The 20,996-nt window shown below is 48.5% G+C and overlaps 2 protein-coding genes and 1 pseudogene across 2 annotated transcripts; 1 reads left to right on the forward strand and 2 right to left on the reverse strand.

The window, feature by feature from the left end:
* Window positions 1-3,674: 3,674 nt before the first annotated feature.
* LOC120672800 (NAC domain-containing protein 18-like) lies at window positions 3,675-4,633 on the forward strand (the record flags this gene model as incomplete). The annotated part of the gene is made up of 3 exons (XM_039953392.1): window positions 3,675-3,882; window positions 4,202-4,541; window positions 4,603-4,633. Coding segments are annotated over exons 1-3 (579 nt in total), but the record flags the coding sequence as incomplete, so codon positions are not given.
* Window positions 4,634-5,722: 1,089 nt separating this feature from the next.
* On the reverse strand, window positions 5,723-8,909 carry LOC120676446 (annotated as a pseudogene).
* A 1,057-nt stretch (window positions 8,910-9,966) lies between these two features.
* On the reverse strand, window positions 9,967-13,861 carry LOC120672869 (receptor-like protein kinase HSL1). The gene is made up of 2 exons (XM_039953475.1): window positions 11,104-13,861; window positions 9,967-11,004 (listed from the first exon to the last, which is right to left on the reverse strand). The coding sequence occupies exons 1-2, from the start codon at window positions 13,679-13,681 to the stop codon at window positions 10,604-10,606; spliced, it is 2,979 nt and encodes a 992-aa protein (XP_039809409.1). The 5' UTR covers window positions 13,682-13,861; the 3' UTR covers window positions 9,967-10,603.
* Window positions 13,862-20,996: the final 7,135 nt, after the last annotated feature.

Genomic DNA, 20,996 nt, shown 5'->3' on the forward strand with positions numbered 1-20,996 from the left:
GTGATTTAGTTCTACTTAATGATGGCATATATAATCAAGAATTAATAAAATGGATGCTCTAAAAATTAAAAGTGGAAGAAATTGACTTTGAATTGTGAGGTTTTCCCAGTCCAAACGGTGTTTGCTGAAAATTGATACAATTAGGATATCCGATATATATAATCCGGAAGAAGACTTCAAACAAGAAAACACAAAAAATAAAACAAAAGGGTAGTATTCCCTAGTTTATTAATTTACTACTCCAGATGCTCTGGCCTCTAGTTTTTTTTTTCAAACTTCTCATTGTATTTTTCTCTAATAGGGTAGTATATTAATTAGGCAGAGAGATGGCATGGATGTTCCTGATATCAGAAACGATATATGTTGTGGCTGCTAAGATACATCACCAGTAAGAGAAAGGGTGTTCGATCCATGGAAGGATCTTACCATCACTGGGTTATTAATTGTACTTTGGATAAACTGGCTGTAGCATATTACCATGTGCGTTCTGCTATGGAAGGTGAGGAGAGGTTTGTGATGACCAAACAAGTAGTGTAAGAAATCAGAAAAGGTATGCTAGCAGAGATCATGCAGACTTTCATACCTTGACAGGGACATTGGATTCTGGTGGTACGACATTCGTGTTTGTTTAAGGAAAGATTTCAACAGCAGAGTGCAAACTGATACTACGTACTAGACCAAGTTGGAGATTACTCCAGTACTAGACGACTAGCTAGAGGTTCATGTTAATCTCTAAGTATGGTTTTAGAACGTCATATCATAATCTTTTTTGGAACAAATATAAAGCGATTCGAATGCATTTCATGCAGTGTTTGTTTCATGTCAATCTGATGAAGAATATACATACATGCCCATCATAGTCAAAAGAAAAAAAAGGAAAAGAGTTGCCTTTCGTATATACATGTCATATTTATCTTCATATGCATCAGTGTAATGCTTATTAGGTCACACATATGTACATACATTAAGTAACTATATATGCCTCACAAACATCACTACACACAAATATGCTTAGGCACTTGTTATCCCAGCATATATTATTTATTATATTGATTTTTCATTATTTGTGGACCTGCAGAGATTTAGTAATTGATTTAATTACCAGACAAGGTTATGAACTAATGCAAGCAAACCAACCCCAATTAATGCAGGCGGATGAGACTAAATTCTAGCTCACTCCCTGCATGGTTCCACGTGTCAGACAGGTGAGGTCACAGAATTGTCCAGACCAAGACGAAGCAATGGTATATGGACAAACAAAATGGATGACTTGCTGGTGTGTGTCAATGGGAAAAGCATACTTTGGGGAGCAACTCGTTTTCATCCCATGCAAATGAACGTTTCAGACGAAGTCATCCCGTGTGTAACTCTGCAACAACGACCCACGTATCTTTCACCTAGCTACCTGTCGCCTCTGCTTGGAATTGCAATATATATAATCCTACTTAGTATACCCGTCGCATTTGGTCAGTTTAGTCGTCAATGCACAAAGTTCCAATATAATCAGTGAATGCATGCTAAGCTAGCTAGCTAGCTAGCTCTATTTATCGATGTACTTTAATTATGTGTCCTTGCATTGCATTTTTGCATTGTTTTGAATGGGCAAGTCAGGAGAGGGGAGAGAGAGAGAGAGAGAGAGAGAGAGAGAGAGAGGCAACTGAAGCTCTTTTTGAAGATGAACTAACTATATATATATATATATATATATATATATATATATATATATATATATATATATATATATATATATATATATATTCAGTATATTCAGGTTCAGCTCTGCTTGCTACACAGTTTTTTCTGCTTGCATGCATAGCCATTGCAATTGCAGGCACCTGTGTTGTTCTGGTTTATTTTCCTCTGGAAATTTATATTAATAATTATTGTATATATCTCAGTCAGTGGAGATTCCTAAACCAGGTAGACGTACGTTGTTACGACTTACGACTGCATCCGCTAGTGTATAATTATTATTATTATATATATTCCATGACTTGGATCTCACCACTCCTGATCGAATGAGGCCGGATTAATGTTTCGGGGGTTAAAAATAATGTCCAGGTACTAGTATATAGCATTAATATCACTATTTGAAATAAAATTTATTTGCAGGTCAAAGACGACTAGCTACCACTACCGGATCCGAGTACTTTGCCGAGTGTCAGAAACACTCGGCAAAGGTCTTATTGCACTCGGCGATCCGAGTACACTGCTCCGATCCCTCTGTTCCGAATTATAATTCTTTCGATTTTTTTATCCCAAATTTGACCACTATGCAACAAGAGGCGATCGAGTGCCACCCGTAGGTATTAAGGTACTTTTTAGATAATTAATTTTAGCTTAATAGCTACTTTTTTTTATAGATTTGCTTGGTGGAAGTGGAACCACGCTTTGCCGAGTGTCCGAACACACGAGCACTCGACAAAGTACCTCTTTGCTGAGTGCCCAAGGTACCACACTCAGCAAACACCCGGCACTCGGTATTCCCGACCTCTGCCGAGTGCCGGCCGTCGGCAAAGAAAGGGCACTCGGCATCATTTATTATCTTTGCCGAGTGCCGCTGGGCCAGCACTTGGCAAAGGGGGCGCACGTGCCCAGCACGAGCGCCCGCTGTGCACCTTCCTAACGGCCGGCTGACGGACGTTAGCTTTGCCGAGTGCTGCATGGCTGGCACTTGGCAAAGACTTAACTTCGCCAAGTTTCTGGAGCCGGCTCTCGGCAAAGCCAGTTTCGCCGAGTGCCAGGCACCTGGCACTCGGCAAAGAGTTTCTTTTTTTTTTTGCATTCAAACTTTTTTATTCTCGACTCAAATTTGAAAAGTTAATCTATGGTAGCATATGATACTTTTATTGATTGTTTTACTATATTCTATTATTTTTTCTGTTAGCGGGGAATATTCTTTGAAGTTATTTTTAAATTAGATGTGGTTCAAAATTTCGAAATCTTTGAAAGGAATACTTTGCCGAGTGCCGCATTTTGGCACTCGGCAAAGCAAAGTTTTGAACTTTGCCGAGTGCCTGCCGTTAGACACCCGGCAAAGCCGCCGTCAACGGTTGCCCCCGCGTGGCAACTTTGCCGAGTTCCGCTGGCTCTCGGCAACCTCTTTGCCGAGTGCCCGTATATCTGCTTTTGCCGAGTGTATCCGACACTCGGCAGAGCCGCTAAATCCGGTGGTGATATAATGGACAAATTAAGTAACTACGTGCTACTATATATAGTTTTTAAGCAAATGGAGGGTTAAGTAAATTTTAGAAGGAAGGGATCGGATGGGAGTAATTTTTAGTGATTGCCTGGGCGCACGGGTGGGCGTCAGCAAAATTGGCGCGTCTCTCCTATACTTATATACAGCTAATTAAGCTAACCGTAGGGCATATATATCTCCATGATGGAATCGAAGGATCATGGATGCTAGCAGCTAGCTTATTGCCGATCGATGATTGGCCACGCGTCGCCTTGCTTGCTCGGTATCTTAACGACACACGCCACGCGCGCCATATATGTATGTACGTATCTGCTATCGATGGTGTGTATATATATACAAGCAAGCACCTGGCTAGCTTGTATATGTGATACTAGATAGATCGATATTCTTGCTGATCGAGATCGATCGAGAGCTAGCTAGCTATTGCTGCAAAATTAAATCTGATAGCTAGCAAATAATAGCAGGTCGATCGATGGAAGAAGAAGAAGCAGCAGCAGCAGCAGCAGCATCGTCTTTGGTGTTCCGCGGGTGCCCGCTGCCTCCCGGGTTCCGCTTCCAGCCCACTGACCAGGAGATCATCGTCTACTACCTCAAGAAGAAGATCGCCGCCGCAGCCGCCGCCGTCACCTCCATCATCGCCGACGTCGACATCTACAAGTTCGACCCATGGGAGCTCCCGGGTACGTCGATCGATCATTCACCGGCCGGGCCGATCCAGTATTTTCCCTAGCTAGCTAGCTTAGCTTGCTGATGATTAGAAGATGCATGAATACGTACTCTACTAATTATATTAAACATGATTTTCGGTCGTCGTCGTCGTTGAGAACAAGGCAGCCAGCAGCGTCCTCGATCTATCTATCTATCTAGCGTCTCTTCTCTTTGTCTTGTCCGCTGGATCTCTCTCTCTCTCTCTCTCTCTCTCTCTCTATATATATATATATATATATATATATATCTATATATATATATGCATGCAAATTAATTAATTTAACTCAGCAGACAATGCCGTGTTCGGCGACGGCGAGTGGTTCTTCTTCAGCCCTCGCGACCGCAAGTACCCCAACGGCGCCCGCCCCAACCGCACCGCCGGCTCCGGCTACTGGAAGGCCACCGGCACCGACAAGCCCATCCTGGCTCCCGGCGGCGCCCACTGCCTCGGCGTCAAGAAGGCCCTCGTCTTCTACCAGGGACGCTCCCCCAAGGGCGCCAAGACCGAGTGGGTCATGCACGAGTACCGGCTCCTCGACACCAACGCCGCCCGCCTCAACACCTGCAGGCCGACCACCAACTCCATGAGGCTCGACGACTGGGTCCTCTGCCGCGTCCGCAACAAGCACCACCACGACTGGGCGGTCGTCGTCCACAACTCATCATCATCACCATCCGAGCCAACGACCCGCCGCGACGTCGTCCTCCCACCACCACCACCAGCAGGGTCCGCCTACGACGCCGACATCGACGGCCAGCTGCTGCACTACCTAATAGCAGCAGGCGGTGGCAGTGATGGCGGCGCCTCACCCCCGGACCCCGGCGCCTCTGCAGCAGCAGTGGCCGGCGGCGGGGACAGCGCGACCCTGGTCACCGTCCTCGACTCCATCAAGAGGAACCTCTCGTTCCAGGCCATCGACGAGCTCTACCTCCTGCAGCCCAGCAGCAAGCGCGCCAACTGCATGATGATGGTCAGAGGCGCCGACGACGAGCCGGCGTCGTCCGACGACCAAGTGTTCTTCTAGCTCCATCCATTCCATGCTCGGATCGGATCGCCCGGACCGGGGCTTAATTCTTAGCTGTCAAATTATTAGCCGCCGGCCGGACTGCCTGCAGGCCGACAGTTATATATATATATATATATATATATATATATATATATATATATATATATATATATATATATATATATATATATATATATATATATATATATATATGCACACCTAAATGTTGCTATATATATACATAGTATGGATATGATGTAACGTGAGAAGGGGTTTTATATATGTTTTTTAAACTATAGATTATTGTTTTTTGCAAAAAATAAAATAAAATAAAAAATGCTGAAATCTGATACTATATAATGCTCTACTACGTGACTCCTCTCCTATAAATCCAGAGCGAATAAAATAAAAAAAATAAACATGAGCTGTATATACATGCATGCAGATCCCTCGGTCATGGACGAATTCATTTCCTAAATCATGCATGCACTTGTCTTATTGTACTTACCTACCAATATTTGCCGGTTCGCATTGGAGTTTAAAAACTTAATTTTTCCATACATATTCACTTAAAAATACAAAGCACGTCGAGGTTGGATTGGAAGCTTTGCAGCGAGAAAAGCAGAGCAGCGAGCCAGGGATGATCACTAGTTTCAGAGCACAACTAACATGTACAACACGCGTGCCTTTTGCTTTGCCTGTTTGCCAGCGCCGCGACGCGACTCGGCCTGCACTGCACTGCTCTTCTGCCTCTTCATTCCTCTCTTCTTTTTTTCAGCCGTTTCCAAATATACTACTGTCTGTATGTAACATGCAATTATTCCAGTCAATTATTATAAACATGAAACAATCAAACAATGCCATACGTCCAAAACTGGTTTGACCGCAGGTCCTTCAAGATTCATCATGCATTAAGCCGACAGCGATCACTCCAAATTCACATTCAGAGGCAAATGTTTCTGCTGCTTTCTTTCAGGCCTTCCTGCTTACTACTTGCCAACTTCTACCAACAACAAATGAAAGCAACCACCAAACCATGCCAAAGCCAAACCATCACAAAATTGAAGTCTCTAGTCTACTGCGAGCCTCATGAAATGCGCCACACGTACTGCTCTAGCTAGTAACTTGATGTATCCTCGACCTGCAGGAACAAAAGGATAACCACTATTCCCTGCCGGGCCCTAACTTCGGGTGTTCATATCAGACTTGCACTGACGCTGTTGCACCCACGTCATTCGGTTCACTCTCAGTATCCTCCTTGGCAAAACCTTCAAACACATAATGATATCTTCTTAGTTACAACTTAACAACATTCCATCTTTATTTTCAAAAATAATCATGCTTTAATTTACGAATGCAATCCGATCGACTGGAAACATGCATGTATATATTCAACAAAACAGACACAGCAAATCACTCATGCAGGATAGATATATGAGTTTTATGCCATGTTATTGAAAATAATTATACATTATTGATGCTGCAGCTACAAACTGAAGACAGTATCGATCTTTGCTTATGACCAAACTGTACAAATAGATTGAAAAAGGCGACAATTTCCAGCAAATCGAAAATATTATACAGGAATAAATCAGCTCGAAATATAATGAATGCTACGTCAAAAGGCCGGAATGCTTTCAGAAAATTCACTCAGCAGAGTCAGGCATATGAAATCATTGATATGATGCAATACATTGGAGTAACAATAATAAAAGTAGGGAAGCATCCTAATTACAGTAAGATCTTATGAGCAGTAATTTACATGCCAGATTTCCCAAGAGCAGAACAGATGAAGCCAGCCAAAGTATAGCCAAAATGTTCAATTGTCCAATTTATGTGAGAATTGTTTTATAGTGCATTATATATATCCAACAACTAACATGACTAATCAGATGGCATAATAATGTCGAGCAACTTTGCATCATATCAGATCAGATGGTTACATTAGGCATCCATCCTACAAGGAGGTCTTCAATTATTCAGATGCAACCAAGCTATTCAGTAGGTGATAAGTAAGAAGAGCTGATTTCAAATATGGGCATATATACTATAAGTCTACAAGACTCCATTTAATTTCAAGAGAAAAAATGTACGATATGACACATGTTGAGATATGAGCAAGCAACAAAAGTGTTCCAATTCAATTTCCATGTTTGCATCCACAAAAGAATTAAGCCTTTCTTCATCAAGTAAACATGTATCGACAATACAAAAGTTACCTCATTTGTTCACTTGTAATTAATGAAAACTCTCTCCATCCCAAGTTATTAGTCGTTTTGACTTTTCTAGATACATAGATTTTACTATGCATCTAGACATAATATATATCAAGGTACATAGCAAAATCTACACACCTAGAAAAAACTCAAAACAACTAATAAATTGGGACGGAGGGAGTATGCGTGTCTTGCATACAGGAATCACAATGTTTATGAAATGCCTGCCATTATCCTTTTACCCAAAAAAATCACGCAAGAGAAAACTGCCTAGCAATATATATACTGTACTACTACTACCGAGAAACATCTCCACATATATGTGTGTGGCAGCTGTATATATAACATCAGGCCAAATTAAGCTTTACATGATGAAAATTGCCGTTTTCTGAATGAAAGACCAAGGAAGAAAAACTTTTTATTTTTGCTGGGGTTGCGTTTTGGCTACTTGTCGTCTGAGAAAGAAGTTAAATTTGTATGAGAGATGGATTATCCATTCCATGGGTGACCGATATATATGCCTAAACTACAGTTATTGCAATGCAACGCAGAAAATTAAAGGTTTTACCTGCAGGGCCTGGGGAAGGGGAGTGAGGTAGAGGTTTTGGCAGCTGCCAGGCGTGGACGAAGCTGGTGGAGACAAGATCCGCCGTGGGCGGGTTGACGAGGTTGTAGAGGTCGCAGGCGACGACGGTGTGGTCGCGCAAGTCGACGCCGAAGAGGTGGTGGTCGAGGAAGAAGTAGACGACGGCGGGGTTGTTGGGGTGGATGAGCGCGAGGACGGGGATCTTGGTGGGGAGTCCGGCGGCCTTGTAGGTGGGGTGAGCCCAGATGTGGTGGAAGCTGGCTTGGTGCTCCAGCGCCCACAGGGTGGAGTCCGGGTCCGGCAGCGTCCAGACGGTGACCTGGAGCGCGCCGGTGGTTGGGTCCCGGTTTCTGTACATGTCGACGAAGCGCTGCTTGCCGTCGCTGACCCCGAGGGCGCGGTACCTGTCGAGCACGGCGGCAGCCTGGCCGTAATTGAGCGCCTTGGCCGCCGGCGGGAGCGGGAGGACGGCGAGGTGCGGGTCGTCGTCCAAGGGGTCGCAGGCGAGGATGCACAGGAGAGATCGACCCACCAGAGCCTGCCATGGAGCGAGAGGACGGCGTCGGAGGAGAAGGGTCGGGCGGGGAGCGGGTAGTTGACGGTCTTGTCGACCCACTCGCCGACGTCGGAGGAGAAGCAGAGGAGGGTGGCGTGGTCGTCGCCGACGAAGGGCTGGAGCTCGGCGACCATGTAGGAGCCGGAGGCGGTGGGGGAGGCGATGATGCCGAGGTTGGCGGCGTTCATGATGAGTTCGGGCTCGGGGAGGGGGAGCGCGGCGGCGGCGTCGGCGGCGTTGAGGACGAAGTATCCTGCTAGGAACTGGCGCCAGCAGAAGGACTGGTGGTTGGGGCGGTCGATGACGGTTGGGCCGGTGGCGCGTCCCTGGTCGGCGTGGAGGAGGAGGAGGCCGGAGGGGTCGGCGGCGAGGATCTTGGGGGGGCTGGTGTCGGTGATACCCTGGTCCGGGAAGATGCGTTTGGGGATGGTGAGGAGGGAGACGCGCGGGGGCGCGGCGAGGTCGAGGGAGAGGTCGGTGGAGACCCGCGGGATGGCGCCGAGAATGACCCAGGACGGCGGAGGAGGAGGAGGCGCGGAGGTCGGCATCGTTCTCGCTCGCCTGAGGAATGGAATGAAGAAGCACTGCACTGCAGCAGGAGGCAGGAGCAGGGAGGGGTTTGGTTTTGCTTTTAACCGACGGCAGGGCAGGAAGCCTTTCTAGCTTGTCGTCTTGTTCTCGTCCTCATCCACCCCGGCGGGCGGCCACGGCAACGGCAGCCGGCCGCAGGAGGATGGCATGGCACCCCCGAATCGAATCACGCGATGCTTTGGGCCGTCGCAGCCCCGACCACATAAATCCTACTTGAGCCCAAGACCACCAGATATTTATCTTGGGCCTGGCTCATTCATTATTTTGCACAGACATCTTGTGTTGATGGGCCCAACAATCCAACAGGTTTGGAACCATGGCATTTTCTCTTTCTAGTCTAGGAAAAATAAATAAATCATTCATTTTGTTGGAGTCGATTCGATTCGGTACGACTATCATCATGTCATGCAGAGACCCAATGTCTCTGGTCTAGAGTCTGACTGGCTGTCAAACACAAGACACTCCTCAGTTCTAAAAATAAGGATTCCGATGACCAACATCCCCGAATTATCCGAATTCATATTCGCTTAAAACACTAATATAAATATCCTTATTCATATCCGATTTTAATATAGATATTATATGGATGTATCTCAATTCATTTTTCAGTATTTTTTTTCTATCCGATTCCATATCCGTATTCAAAATAAATATATAATATCCGACTATATCCGCATCCGCAAAAAAATAACTAGAGAAACCATCTTAAATTAATCTCTATATTTAATTACTTGTACATTATTTAAATTATTTAAAAAACTAGATGACTAATAATGTTAATTCTAATATTATTAATGATATAAAAATTAAATCTAACCTATTTTAATATATTTATTTAATAATAAAATAATTTTATATGAGTCAACTTACTTATTTATTTAATGGTAAAATCCTTTTTATATATCCTAATTATTAAGTATTTAAATATTTATTTACTTTACATTTAAAATAGTTTTATAGATTTAATATAAAAGCTATATAAAGATAAATATATTTTTATTAGTTATCTTCTAATCTTTTACTCTCTACATGTATAAGTATTCCAATATACTAAAAATTTGTTGATAAAATAAATTAATACACACATTTGGCGTTATGTATCAATCAAATCGACAAGATATCCAGATCTGAATTCTTATTCAATTTCATCCGTATCCAGTATCCAGGGCCTGCTTGGATTGATACTAAAATTTTGACATGCCAAAGTGTTGGCAAGTCAAAATTTTAACCACTATTTGGTTTTGTGTCAAAATTTACCCACCTCTCACATTTTTTCTACCAAAATATGGACAAATATTTTGCCCAACATTTGGCTAGTCAAAATTTCATTTGGCTAGTCAAAATTTTGGGACCAATCCAAGCAGGCCCCCAATCCTCGATGCTCACTCACTTGAGAACTACTCTATCCATCCACACGAATCTCGAGTTCCCGAAACCACCAACATGTGTCCCATGTCTGCCAGTCTCCGAGCCGATCGATGCAGGCAAGGATCAGCAGCTACCAGCAATCAGTCATGACTACCAACTGTTTACATTTGATGAGATTCCGATCGATCAGCGTTGGCGTCGCGATGCATCCACCGCAAGGAATCACCAACGTCAAACGAACCCCACTGGTACCAACAACTTCCTTGGTACTACGGCCGCCGGCGCCATTGCCGGCCGGACCCAGTCACCCAGCTTGCTTTGCTTCCGGAATGAGAGAGAGAAAAAAAAAGAAATTCTTTCTCTCAAATTTCAACTGGCATGATGAACCTCACCACCCTCGGCGTCCTCGTAGTAGTACGGCGACAGCTTCCCGTCCTTGTCCACCCGCGGCCTGCCGCCCTCCGCCCGCACTTCCTGCAGCATCTTCACCACCCTCCGCATCGCCGGGCGGTTGATCGGCAGCGAGCTCGCGCACAGCAGCCCGATCTGGAGCACCCTCACCATCTCCTCCTTGAACCTCATGTCCAGCCGGCTGTCCAGGACGTGCTCCACCCCCTGCTTCTGCTCCAGCGTGCCGCGCACCCACTTCACCAGGTCCTTCTCCCCGAACTCAGGATCCACCGGCGGCTTCCCGGTCACCAGCTCCAGGAGGACCACGCCGAAGCTGTAAGTGTCGCTCTTCTCGTTCACGCGCAGCGTGTACGCATACTCTGCAACCAATATATTGATGATCACAGCAATTCATGGACAAGGAAATCAGCGGCAGCAGCAGCAATCATATTCGTATATATGACGATCATCCATCATACCAGGCGCAATGTAGCCGCAGGAGCCGGCGATCACCGACATGGACTTGGCCTCCACCACCTTGGCCACCCCGAAATCGGCCACCCGGGCGCTCAGCTCCGCATCCAGGAGGATGTTGTTCGACTTGACGTCCCTGTGGACGATGGCCGGGACGCAGTCATGGTGAAGGTAGGACAGCCCCTCTGCTGCATCCAGCGCGATCTTGTACCGCGTTCCCCAGTCCAGCAACCCCGCCTTAATGCTGTGCAGCACGTCCCCGAGGCTTCCGTTGGGCATGTACTCGTACACCAGCAGCTTGCACTCCTTGTGGGCGCAGCAGCACCAGAGCTTCACAATGTTCTTGTGCCGAATCTTGCCCAGCGTCCTCACCTCGGCTTCGAAGCTGTCGTCCGCAGCTGAGCCTGAGCCCTCGCCACCGCCATTCTTCTTTGCCGCCGCCGCGCTCCACAGCTTCTTCACGGCGACTACCTCGCCGTTGCTGAGCACCGCCTTGTACACCTTCCCAGATGCCCCGCTGCCGATGACATTGTCCTCGTCAAGGCAATCCAGGATCTCATACTCGCTGAATGAAAGTTTGTGGAAGGACGTCAATGTCCATTTCGAGCGGTCGGCTCTCAGCTTCGATCTGTTGAAGGTCCGGTACCGCCAGTAGAACCACGCGACTCCGGCGACCAGAATGGCAGCCGCAAATATGAAGATGGAGCGCATCATCCAGGCCAAGCCAGACTGGTGCTTGGACCTTCCCTGTGAATCGCCGCCACACAACCCGGCAATTTCCCCACACAGCTCAGGGTTGCCCAAGAAGCTGCTGCGGTACGCCTCCGTGGCATACTGCGGCGGCAGCGGGCCGTGGAGCTGGTTGTTGGACACATTGAACTGGTTGAGCTTCAGGTTCTCCAGCTGCACCGGGACCTCGCCGCTGAGCTCGTTGCCGGAGAGGTCGAGGTAGTTGAGCACGGGCAGATCACCAAGCTCCGGCGGTATGGAGCCGGTGAAGCCGTTTTCCGCGAGGTTGAGCTCGCTGAGCTTCTTCCATGACTGGATGCCTCGAAGCAGCTGGCCGGAGAGCGAGTTGTTGCGGAGCACGAGGCGACCGAGCTCCGCCAGGCCGCCGAGAGAGGACGGGAGCGGGCCAGACAGCATGTTGCCGCCGGCGGAGAGCTCATAGAGCTTGGAGAGGGATCCGATTTCCGCCGGGATGGCCCCGGTCAGGCGGTTGTTGGACAGCACGAGCTTGGACAGGTTGGCCGCGCCGGCGATGACCGGGAAGATCTGGCCGGTGAGGTGGTTATCGTTGAGCTCGAGAAGGGACATGTGCGGGAGGCCCCAGACCGCGTCGGGCACGTCCCCGGCGAGCCTGTTGTTGGAGAGGCGCACCCGGCGCAGCCTCCGGCAGCGGCCGAGCGCGTCGGGGATACGGCCGGACAGCATGTTGTCGAGCATGAGCAGCTCCTCCAGCTCGCCGCGGTCGCAGATCCCGGGCGGGATCTCGCCTGAGATGGCGTTGTCGGATATGTCGAGGCAGACGAGCGGCGTGTTCCGGCCGAGGTCGGCGGGCAGCGTGCCGTTGAGGCTGTTGGCGAAGAGGCGCAGCTCGACGAGCGACGGCGCCCTGGCGATGGACTCCGGCACGGGCCCCGTGAGCACGTTGGCGTAGAGGTGCAGGGTCTCGAGGCTGGGCGCGTGGAAGAGGTCCTCCGGGATGGCGCCGTGGAGGCGGTTCATGGCGAAATCGATGGCCCTGAGGTGGCGGAGGTTGCCGAAGCCCGTGGGGATGGGCCCGGTGAGGGAGTTGTTGTAGAGCTCGATCTGGACGGCGCTGGTGAGGCCTGCAATCTCCGGCGGTATGGGGCCGGTGAGCGCGTTGGTGGAGAGGTCGAGGTCGGTGAGGTTGGTGAGGCGGCCGAGGGAGGGCGGGATGGGGCCGACGAGGTTGCAGCCGGCGAGCCAGAGCACCCGCAGCGCGGAGAGGTCGGCGAGCTGGGGCGGGACGGGGCCCGGCGCGAAGGGGTTGTAGGAGAGGTTGAGCTCCCGGAGCGTGGCGACGCGGCCCAGGAAGGGCGGGACCTGGCCGCCGAGCAGGTTGTAGACGAGGGAGAGCGACTGGAGCTTGGGGAAGCGGGCGAAGGACTCCGGGATGGGGCCGGAGAAGTTGTTGCTCTGGAGGTTGAGGTAGAGGAGGTCCGGGAGGTCGACGAGGGCGTCGGGGAGCGGGCCGACGAGCGCGTTCATGGAGAGGTCGAGGCGCTGGAGGGCGGCGCAGCGGGCGACGTCGAGGTCGGGGCCGATGTAGTTGTCGGAGAGGTCGACGGAGCGCAGGCGCGGGATGCGGCAGAGCGCGGCGGGGAAGGAGCCGGCGAGGTTGAGGCTGGGGAGGGAGATGACGGTGACGGCGCCGTCGCTGTCGTGGCAGGCGACGCCGGTCCAGTTGCAGGGCGTGGCGTCGCGCGGGTTCCAGTCGGCGAGCGCGGGCGCGGGGACGGTGAGCGCGCGCTTGGCGTCGAGCAGGTGGAGGCCGTCCTGGCTCAAGGCCTGCGCCGGGAGCGGCAGCAGCAGGAGGAGGAGGAAGGAGGCGGCCATGGACACGGTGGTTGAGTTTTGGTTGTTAGAGAAGGCGAAGCGGGGAGGGAGGAGGCGTCGGCATCGGCGGTCTGCAGCTAATCTGTTGGGGATGGTGGTGGGTGGGGATGGATGGAGATGGCCATGGGGGAGGAGTGATGAGTGAATGAGGAAGAAAGCAACTGGGTGGGCGGGCGCCTCCTGCCGTCAGCCTGCTGCTGTCTGCTGGGGATGGATGAGTCTCCTCTGCAGTACTGCAGGGAGACTCTCCCACTGACTTGTGGCCCCCTGAATCACGAGGCCCGCAGGTCAGTGGCACCGAGTTCCCTGCAGTACTGCAGAGGAACCGGTTCCGCTGGGGATGGCGGCTTCTGCTGCTGGTAGGGAGTAGTAGGGCAGAGTAGCGAAGAGAGGATTGACTGATCAGTGAGGGTGCCGTAATAAATAAATAAATATTAGTAAAATAGTAGGGGCGGAGACCGTGGTTTGACGGCTGCGTTGCGTGTGTGTCCGTCTGTCGCTGCGTCGTGTTTCGCTCTTCAGGCCTTGTTTGGCTACAAGACTTTTTTAGAAGTCCCTATCACATCAAAAGGAATCTTATTATTTTATAGTATTAAATAAAATCTGTTTATAAATGTTTTTTGACAGCTGAGTGCTTTTTCGCGAGACGAATCTAATGAGCCTAATTAATTCATAATTTGCTACAGTGATGCTACAGTAACTATTCACTAATCATGGATTAAGATACCTTATTAGATTCGTCTCGCAGTTTAGCCCCAGGGTTCTGCAGTTAGTTTTATAATTAACATTTATTTAATACCTCTAAATACTAAAAAGTTCCAGAGACTTAAAAAAAGTCCCTGGAACCAAACAACCCCTCATTCCAAACAAAAAAAAAGGTGGGAAAAGGAAAGTGGGACCCACGGGTCAAACCGCTGCTGTGCTGTGCTCTGCTCTGCTCTGTTCAACGCTTTGCTTTCGGCTGTCCGTCCGACTGTCGGTGTGTGTTTCTTGACGTCGCTCATTCATTTATCACGATCGGGGCATGTTTAAGGTAAGGCTATCTTTACATATAAACGAAAAAAAAGTCGTAAACGCATTAAATTGAAACGGAATTTTATTAATTTGAAGTACTAAATGAAGTATATTTACAAAACTTTTTGCATGGTTGGGCTGTAAATCGCGAGACGAATCTAATGAGCCTACTTAATCCATGATTTGCAACAGTGATGCTACAGTAACCATCCGCTAATTATTAATTAAACATGAATTAATTAGCATCATTAGATTCGTCTCGCGATTTACAACCCATCTATATAAAAAGTTTTGCAAATAGACTTCATTTAGTACTTCAAATGCCCTCTTTACATCTTTACACAATTTTGCAAAATGAACTAAACACCCCCTAAATATCCCCATTCTTTCACGAAATCTATTTGCAATTTTTTTTCATATAGATACAAATTTGCAAGTCGAATCTAATAAATCTAATTTAACCGTGATTAGATACCGTAGTGTTATAGTAACCATACTGTAGTCATCCGCAAATTATACGTTCAAAGACCTCGTTACATACAACAGCTTCTACATAACATAGTTGCGGATGTGATTTTGTAATTATATTTTATTTAGTACTTCTAATTAGTGATTAAAGCTGCGAAAATTTTCACAAAATAGTTTTCAACCAAACACGTAGCGTTTATTTGGAGGGCCATAGATTGATTCTGTTCTAAATTGTATGGAGTGATTAAGGTATTTTTTCCCTATTTTTTTGTTTTTTTAAAGCACCCAAAAGCATTAGGAGTCATATAAGATTTTGGACGCCTAACCGGACTCAACACAAACAAACCTGCGTGAGTATTCTCGGGATGCGCAATACCGAGGCTTACGCACACTCTACCCACACCAGCACACACGCAGGCGGCCTCAGCACCTAGGTGCGGGACGGGAGTCGGAAGCCCCCGCCGGCAGCCTCCCATCCTCGGGAGTTGCCAGCTGAGCTATCGCTCAGTCCGCAGTGCGAGCTCGTTGGCGCTCATTTTCGTTCGTTTTTTCGAGTGCTCCATTGGATGCTTGGTCTATTGTTGCTTGCTTGTGCATCTACGCACCGCTTAGGGCCTGTTTGAGACGGCTTCACCGGCTCCGGCTTCGTTTACTGTAGCGCGGAGCCGGTGAAGCCACCCTTTCCTAGCTCCAGCGGCTTCACTCCTCCCGCAGGCAAAGCTGGTTCATTTCAGCTCCGTGCTACAGTGCCACACAGTGCCGAGCCGGAGCCGTCCGGGTGAAGCCCTCCAAAGGGGCCCTTAGAACGCCTCGTTCCCTTTACTCTTTCCTCGTCGCTTGCTTGCTTGCTGGAGTCCGGCGGCCGCTCCCCGTGCTGGCAGACGCGGAGGCCGGTGGCCGCGCCGTCGACCTCCATTCCCGTGCTGGCCGATGCGCCGCATCCATGGAATCTACATTGCAATAAAATATGCTTGTAGATATATTATTTTTGGCTTCTAGAGGTATTTTACGTTGTCTCTACGTAATCGTAGTCACTTTACGTAATCGTAGAGTCACTTTTCACTGTGTTGTAGAGATGCCACCACATCCAGTGTCTCTTCGATTGAAGAGATACTTTGTTAATTGTCTCGATGTTCTTTAAGATAACTTGTGATGACATACTATTATATCTCTACCCTCTAGGTGCACTACAAAATATTAAAAACATGATAATACTTGGATTTTTTTTATGCTTCAAACTCAAGATCTCACACCATATTACATAATTGGCAACTTGCTAGCCATCTCAACTTTACAACAATTGTTACGTATATACTAGTATGATTCTTATGAATATTCAATAATGTGCCTAAATAATCTAAATAGTGTCTCAAGATATTAAAAGAAAGGACTCAACATATGCCTTTATGAGGCTAACGTCAACAATTAAAGCGTCTCAAACTTGCCCCTAATAATATGTATTGACATTTTATGAAATAACTTAAAAAATTGTCTATACAATTTAAAATTCTCAAATAGTGTCTTAATACATATGACATTTTCTAAAGTGCCACAAAAAGTATCTTTATAATACATTATGACATATTTGTAAAGACAAATTGTAAAATGTCTATACAAAAGTGTCTCTAAATTAGATTTGTGTTGTAGTGACCGGCGACGCATCCATGGTGTCCGCCATCGTGCATCTCTGCCAAGGCGAGCGGGTCACCCATGAGCGGCGAGCGCGACGCTAGCGGCAACGTTGACACAATCAAGCAGCGAGCGGCCAGCAGCAAGAGGCACGCGGCGAGCGGCTCATGAGAGCGGGTGCGGACAAGAGGTGAGAGGCGAGCGGGCGCGGCGCGGAGTAACTGCACGGTGCAGCAATCAAGAGCCAAGGGCAAACACATTCACATTCCAGGCTGCGCTCCAAAACGACATTTTTTTAACGCAAACCACAGGTGGGGCAGAACGTCATTTATTTCCTATACAGAGGGAGTATTTAGTTGGAGAGGATGGAGTGGTTCCGATAGAGGTTCCGATAGAGGGACAATCTTCGTGACATGGGATCCGTCTATCAGCCACTATTTCTCTTCTATTCTTCCCTTCCCTAGCCCCACTCCCTGCTGCGCCGCAGTAGGCCAAATTGCCCCCGATCCTCCCCACCACCAAGTCCCTCCGCCCTCTACCCACCTTCACACTGCACAGCCATGGCCTCGTGCACTCTGCCCCAGTTCGCCGCGGCTCTCCACCCCCTATCCTTCCTCTGCACGCGCGGCCGCCTACGCTTCACCCGCCCACCTCCCCTGCACCGCCAAGGCCCCCCACCCGGACCCACTATGCCGCCGGGGCTCACTTGCGTAGCCACCCTCCCATGTTGCTCTGTCTCCTTCCTCACCGCCCGAGCTCCAGCTCATCCCGGAATCCGAAGGTATATTCCTCTTAGGGGTAGCTTTTTTTTTGGGTTCGCGAGCGAAGCAAAATGGCATCCGAATAGTTATAGCATCATACTCTCTATAGTGATGTCCATGTAGGATATAACATGAGTTATAGATCAACTACCAACAATCTTTCTATAGCATAATATCGCTGCGGGAAATGGGCGACTACAAAACTACTCGATTGCTCGTTTGTTGTGCGCTTGATCGGATATGGTCTAGCACGCAAAGACTCGAGGATTTAGACTGGTTCAGGCCGAAAGTGTCCTACGTCCAGTATGGGGGTGGTGTTCTTGCACTATTGCTCTCGAGCCCGGGTGCTCCAAGTTCAGAGGGGAGCTTACAAGCCGGTCAAGCAGTGTCGAACCCCTGGGAGTCCAACCCTTTCCTACGTGGGGGGCTTTCCCTTTTATAGTCCAAGGTGAGGCCCCCATTTACAAATATCTAGCGCTGTGTCTTGACACCGTTGGGGTGCTGTTCGTCCTTGTCAGTCGTTCGGTCACACTCGCTGGCGTAATGAAATGGTGCGTAGAGGCAACTATCATTACGACGAGTGGAGGCAGCGCTTGTGGGCACCCCATCCCGTTGTGTTGCGGAATCTGCGCGAGCAGCGCTGTCCCCTTGTCAGGGAGTCCAGCTGCCTAAGCCCTTGCCGCAAGATAAGGGGAGCTGGCGTCCCGGAGCCCGCACAAGGCTTGTCTTGGCCGGCATGGCTGTCAGGAGGCGCGGCGTTCTTGGAGCGCACATTCCGAGTCGTCGGCATGGCTCTGACCTGGGGCGCTAGGTCGGGGGCCGCCACGTGTCCCAGGAGGTCGGACTCCCGGACTCGTTGGCTTAGCAGCGAAGGCTGCTCCCCGTGCCGGTTAGCGGGCTATCCCGTTCTCGGCCCAGTAAGTTTATTGGGCCTCCCTTTACATGAGTCAGGCCTGTCAGGGACCCTGGATTTACTCCCCCGTCAAAGGCCCCCCGAGCGGCTCTGCGATTTTAATAATCATGGAGCCGCTCGATTCGGTCTCGATGACCCCTGACCTGGGTGTCCCATCCAACTGCCCGCGCCCTCAGCTTTCGGACCGCGCCAGCTGAAGGGCCGTGGAATCTCGAGGCCGGTCATCGCATCTTATCGTTGTACTGCGGACACCTTGTTTTCCCCCGTTCGGGGCTGCTTCCCATTGGTGGGTCGTGCAGCGATCGTGCCCTGAGTGGCGCGGCGGTTGCTTGGCGTGCTGGCGCCGTCCCATCGTCATTCAAGATGGGGTTCAGTTAGTTGAGGGCCTTTGGTGTCCGGCGGGGTCCGGTTCCGGTATACCGGACTGGTTTGGCCGGAAACCGGTCCAAACTGGTTGAAGTCAAATTTGAATTCAAAAGTCGTAGTGCAACCGGTTCGTACCGGTACACCGGCCGGTTAGACCGGTTTACCGACCGGTTTGGCCGGTTTACCGTTGATTTAATGATATTTTTCAACGGTTAAAAGTGGTTCCCCAGTGTGAAATAAAAAGAAATTTCGGCATGAGCTATGCACATGTTAATGTAAATGACCACACCAAAACAACAATTTATAATCATGCATACAAATACAATAGTAATAAGCGTGCATACAAATACCGAGTCATACACTTATACACATCAAATAAAAGTTCAACGTAGGAATGGAAAGACCCCCATTTGGGATGTGGTTTGGTATTCGGCGGTGGACATCAAAGCGATACCTCGCACTCTAAGCAGCTCAGCATTGTAGTGTTGCCAAGTTTGGCCCGTCCACGCCGATGTTGTCTGTCATTCCTGAACTAACATAGTGTAAAAATGGGGGTCTTCCCATTCGTACACCCATCTCGTCAGTGGCTGCATATTGATGTCAGGAATGGGGTAGTAAAAAGACTGCGAGGAATCGCTGTAGGAGGAAGAAGAGTACTGTGGAGTGTCGTAATCCGTCGGTCCACCTGTTCTCCTCTGCCATTGCGGTGCTCCATGGTCGGTGTCCTGAGTAGCATGTGTGAACTGAGTCTCCCCTGCAATCAACCATATATCATAATTAGTAGTCAATACTCATTGTCAGAAATATGTGTGCATTTATATGTGCAATGTATACCTGTGAAACGAGCACCACGATCACCACCACTACCACCAGCAGCATCACCAGCACTACAATGTCGTACCGAGTAACTCTTACATGGGGATGTCTTTGGTTCCATCGCCATCTGCATTGCCATTTCACTGTCAAACTCGCCAACCTTCTGCCGAAACACGTCAAACTCCTACAATGCCTGCACGGCTCTGGAGATCCGTCATGCGCGGAAATGTTTCCTTGAGTCCACGAAACATTTCTTGAGTTGGATCCATCGTATATGCATACCTCGGATTTAGGACAACATCTACAAAATATAAATCACTTCAAATAAGCATAAGGTCAATAGAGCTTAAAAATAGATGACTCGTGTGTGCTTACCTGGACCCACATACATGCCTATGAACACGTCACCCAACCTCTCGTCCACCACCTAAATATACTCCTTCAGTGTGGAAACATTTGTTCCAAATAAAGACCGCAGCTCCTGTTTCATAGTCTGGTAGGCCATCACAACTTCACACATGTTGGGCCTCTTGTCCTGATCAGCGAAGCGAAGGAACTTGTATATTGGTTGAACCGTGTCGATGATATATTTCAATGCATCCCACCACTCCATACTTGCAAAACTTGCATGAGTACATCTACTATCTTCGGTATTCGCCCATTTGCTGTGTTGGAACTCAGTAGATGCCATCCACTGCATGAAACGATCACGTTTCCGATAGATGCTCTCTTGGAACTTGTAGTTGGTTCCAAATCGAGTGGCATTCCACTTGACCAACTCACCACTAATTGCATTCCTCATCATTGTATTCCACTGACCATAATTGTGTAACCAATTTGAAATTCGCTTGCACTGCTTGATCATAACACCATGTTCAGGCCTTCGAGCTATATCCTTCAACATCAAATTGACGGTGTGTGCTAGACAAGGTGTCCAAGCTATGTGTTCATATACCTCACTTAGTAGTTCCTTACATGCTTTCTTGTAGTTCGAGCCATTGTTGGTGACTACGTGCACGACATTCTCCGGTCCAATCTCTTCCACCACCTTTCGAATCTCCTGCAAACAAAGACAGATTGTTTAGTAACATGTCAAAAAATACTCAATGTGAATGGAACATGTTTAGGGGCTACCTTGAGTAAATATGCAACATCTTGAGTTCTTCCACTCGCATCAATAGACTTATGGAACCACATGACCCCATTGCAATATATCAAAAAGTTGATGACACTCATCCTCGTCGGGCCAATCCATGAATCACACATCAACGTAATGCCAAATAAGGGCTAGTCTTTCTGAAACTTTACGTACCTCGTCTTCAAGTCTTGCTCGTTCTGATCAAGGTAC

Source organism: Panicum virgatum, chromosome 5N (genome assembly GCF_016808335.1).
Source record: "Panicum virgatum strain AP13 chromosome 5N, P.virgatum_v5, whole genome shotgun sequence".
Lineage (NCBI taxonomy): Eukaryota > Viridiplantae > Streptophyta > Magnoliopsida > Poales > Poaceae > Panicum > Panicum virgatum.

Bases quoted from the DNA above. Each gene is read 5' to 3' on its own strand.
- LOC120672869 (XM_039953475.1), bottom strand. From the start codon at position 13,681: ATGGCCGCCTCCTTCCTCCTCCTCCTGCTGCTGCCGCTCCCGGCGCAG. The intron at 11,005-11,103 runs GTATGATGGATG...TATTGGTTGCAG, and splicing joins CTGCGGCTACATTGCGCCTG to AGTATGCGTACACGCTGCGC.